Consider the following 3,487-nt stretch of genomic DNA (forward strand, 5'->3'; position numbering starts at 1 on the left):
CCCACGAGCTGCTGTCGCAGCAGAAGATCCAGAAGGGTGACATAGCCCAGATTGTCAGGGAGTCAGACGTGATGCTGAGGTACGGGCCGGGCGCTTCTCTCCCGGTGCAGGCAGGGCGTGGGCTCGCCGGGGCTGTGCACGGTGCCCACTGCCTGCCAGATGCAAATCTCTTCCTTCCTGGGGCCCAGGGCTCACCCTGAGCGAGCTGAAAGTTGGTATCACGTGCCATGGCCCCCGGGCTGCTCCGCTTGCAGCTGACTCCTTCCTGCTCCGAAACCGCCTCCACCCCGGGGTGCTGGCGAGGAGCGGCCCAGGGGGTGGGGATGGGCAGAGCTCCCGGGGCAGGGCAGGGCTGGGGGCTGCAGGCAGCTCCCCTCTTCCAGGAGAGGTTTCCTCTTCGTGCACTGTAACTTGCCGGGCCCTGTCCAGGCCTTTGCCATTAAATTCTGCCCACAGCACCCAAGTGCTGCCCTGAAACTTGCAGCTGATGCTGATCTTGACAGTGGTCCTAAAACCAGCGCAGGGGAGCCGTGGTTTGAGCGAGGTGCCAGTCTCAGGGAGGAGATGGTGCTGTCTGTCCAGGTTTCCATGAGCCCGAGCTCAGGAAATCGTGTCCTGGCAGACAGACTGTTACACGTTTGTCTGATCATCCTCCCGACCTGTTGCACGTCTCCAGTGTTCAGTTTGGGAGCGGGCTGGCAGTGCCCACGGGCACCCTGCACCTTGTGCCCCAGGGAGAGGCCAGTGCTGGGCAAGCTGCTCCTGTGCTCCCCGCTGGGTCACAGTTGAGGAGGGTTGGGGTTCTGCCACACACCCCTTGCCCACACAGAAACGCTGCTGCCCCAGAAGCCTGCTGCTTTTTGCAGAGCTCAGACGTGTTTCTGCTTGGGAAGCTGCAGCCTCACTGCTGGGCTGGGTGTGCTCCCAGCCCCCGGGGCAGCGGGCACCTCTGTGTGCTGAGGGAACTCCATCCTGAGTGACGGCTGCTTCTGCTCCAGGGATGGGTTCAGTGAATTGTTTGACCAGCTACACAAGCACGACGTCCCCCTCTTCATCTTCTCTGCTGGCGTCGGTGACATCCTGGAGGAGATTATCCGTCAGGCCGACGTCTTCTACCCAAACGTCAACGTGGTGTCCAACTACATGGACTTCGATGATAAGGTGAGTTCCTGCATCTCCCACGTGTGGTGGGCTCGTGGGGGGAGAGTTGTCCAGCAGGAGCTGAGGGCTGCAGTGCGTTCAGACACTGCTGGCTCAGAGGCTGCCTGCTAACATTTCTAACTGTTTGATCCCTGCAGATGGAGCTGTGCCTGTGCTGGGTCAGGGGAGGGCTCCTGAGGCTGGTCATGGGCTCCTGCCCCATTTTCTCAGGGACTCCTCACCTTTCAAATTTGCTTTTTGGTGGCAGAGAGGTGCTGCCATCTCTGCTCCAGCATGGTGCAGGGTGATGATGGAGTTAACCACAGAGGTCTCTCCTGATCTGAAGGCCAGATGTCCTTTAAAGCAGCTTGGGAGGCTTTTGTTGATGCACTAAAGCCTGAAAAGTCCCAATGCACATTAGAAAACTGCACGTGTCTTACAATGAAGCCCTCTGTTCCCACGGGTGGTATGTTGGGACAGGCAGTGCTCAGGGGAGCGTGGGACAGCGTGACAGTCCTGCCTTCTGCAGGGGCCCTCTCTGCCCTGGGTCTCCCCTGACTGCAGCTTTCCGTGGCCCCTGACCAGCTCCAGGGCAGCACAGAGCCCCACCAAGGTCTTCAGGGTCTCCATCGCTGGGTGTGCTTCACCACCTGGGAAGCCCTGCAGAGGGGACTGTCTGCAGGTGCTTCATGGCTGCTGGGTTGCCAGACCCTGTGGGGGGTCTCTGAGACAAGAGCTGGTGCCTCGTGAGCTTCTCCCCTGGGTGCCCGTTCCAGAAAGGGTCCTGAGGCTGCAGCCCAGCGAGGGACTGCTGTGGGTCACTTCATCTCCTTTCTGCACAGGGAGTGCTCAGGCGTTTCAAGGGACCTCTCATCCACACCTACAACAAGAACAACAGTGTCCTGCAGGGCACGGAGTACTTCCAGCAGCTGAGCTCTAGGACGAGCATCATCTTGCTGGGGGACTCCATGGGTGACCTGACGATGGCAGACGGCGTTCCCAGCGTGGAGAACATCCTCAAGATTGGCTTTCTCAACGACAAGGTGAGTGTGTGAAGCACTCGTCTTGCTCCCCTGCCAGCCTTCCCTGGGTGCTGAGCCTGGGGGCAGCAGAGAGGAGCAGCCCCCGAGTGGTTCAGAGGCTGCAAGACATTCACACGAGCTCCCGTGGGGTGTGCACGGGGAGCTGGGGGTGTCTGCTGAGCTCCTGCTGCACCCGGGGCACTGCCAGGGTGGTCGTTGACCCCTCTCTCTGGTGGCATTGTGAGCTGTGAGGGCTGTGGGTGCAGCATCTTCGTTCTCAGCTGCTGGTGTTCATGTCCTCTCCTCTCTCTGTGCCCTCTCCTCTCCACGGCCGTGCTGCAGGTGGAGGAGCAGAGGGGGAGGTACCTGGACGCCTACGACATCGTGCTGGAGCGCGACGAGACGCTGGACGTGGTGAACGGGATCCTCCGGTACCTGCTGGCCGAGACGTGAGCTGAGGGGCAGCGACCAGCCCCAGCCCCACGGTGAATCCCTCCCTGGGCAAAGCTGGACTAGATCTCCTGGTACCTGCTGGAGTCCATCCTGGCGCTGGGCGGGGTCCCTGCCCTGGCATTGTGCCCGTCCCGACCTCACTAGACCTCACTAACCCCCTTCACGGGCTCTGGAGCAGCAGGGGTGGGGTGGAGGAAGCTTCTCAACTCCCTTTACTCCACCTGCTGGCTCTGCTGCTTCCTGCTCAGACTCCGTCCCGCTCAGACTCCATCCCAGCTGGCACCTGAGGGAGGGCACAACAGACCATTCCATGGCTTGGGCATAAATGTTCTGGGTGTGCTTCAGTGGCCGAGCACAGAAATGAAGAGGGTTTGCTGAGGCATGAGGACAGACATGTTTTAGATGGAAGCTGTTTAGTTTTCCTGTGTTCCTGTCTAAGAAAACAAGTCTCTCTCTTGTCCTGTTTTCTGTGGGCTTCCAAGTGCTGGGGCTGAGCTCTGGTGATGCCATCCAGGGGTGAGCTGGCGTGGCCCTGCCAGGCATAGCATCGACCAGCCCCGCGTGCCCCACGGAAACCCGCCCTCCGCCCCCGGCCCCCCCTGCCAGCCCTCGCTGTGGGTCTGGCTTCCCCAGTGGTCCCCGTGGAGCTCTGCTGGCACTGCCACGCAGCAGTTCTGTCTGCCCGGGGCTGGGCTGGGGGTTGGAGCAGCAGGACGGGTGCTTGGAGCAGCACTTGTGCAGCCTGCAGGGGGGTGGGCGGGGCCGGGAGCAGCGTTGTGGGTTCTCAGGAATGTTTTACCTGACCGTGTCTGTGTCCTGAACGGCTGGGCTGGTCCTGGGCTCTCGGGGCAGCCGTGGGAGGGGGCGCCACG

The 3,487-nt window shown here is 61.3% G+C and overlaps 1 protein-coding gene across 1 annotated transcript in view; it reads left to right on the forward strand.

Annotated features, from left to right (window-relative positions):
• NT5C3B (5'-nucleotidase, cytosolic IIIB) overlaps positions 1–2,611 on the forward strand; it is a gene marked incomplete at both ends in the record, with an annotated part of 3,686 nt that extends 1,075 nt beyond the window's left edge. The window contains 4 exons of the mRNA XM_008948325.1: positions 1–79; positions 999–1,161; positions 1,983–2,183; positions 2,505–2,611. The exon at positions 1–79 is cut by the window's left edge and continues 10 nt beyond it. Coding sequence (XP_008946573.1) covers positions 1–79; positions 999–1,161; positions 1,983–2,183; positions 2,505–2,611 — 550 coding nt within the window. The remainder of the gene's footprint in view (positions 80–998; positions 1,162–1,982; positions 2,184–2,504) is intronic.
• Between the last annotated feature and the right edge of the window lie 876 nt (positions 2,612–3,487).

This window comes from Merops nubicus, unplaced genomic scaffold, assembly GCF_000691845.1.
Source record: "Merops nubicus isolate BGI_N331 unplaced genomic scaffold, ASM69184v1 scaffold36199, whole genome shotgun sequence".
NCBI classification, from domain to species: Eukaryota; Metazoa; Chordata; class Aves; order Coraciiformes; family Meropidae; genus Merops; species Merops nubicus.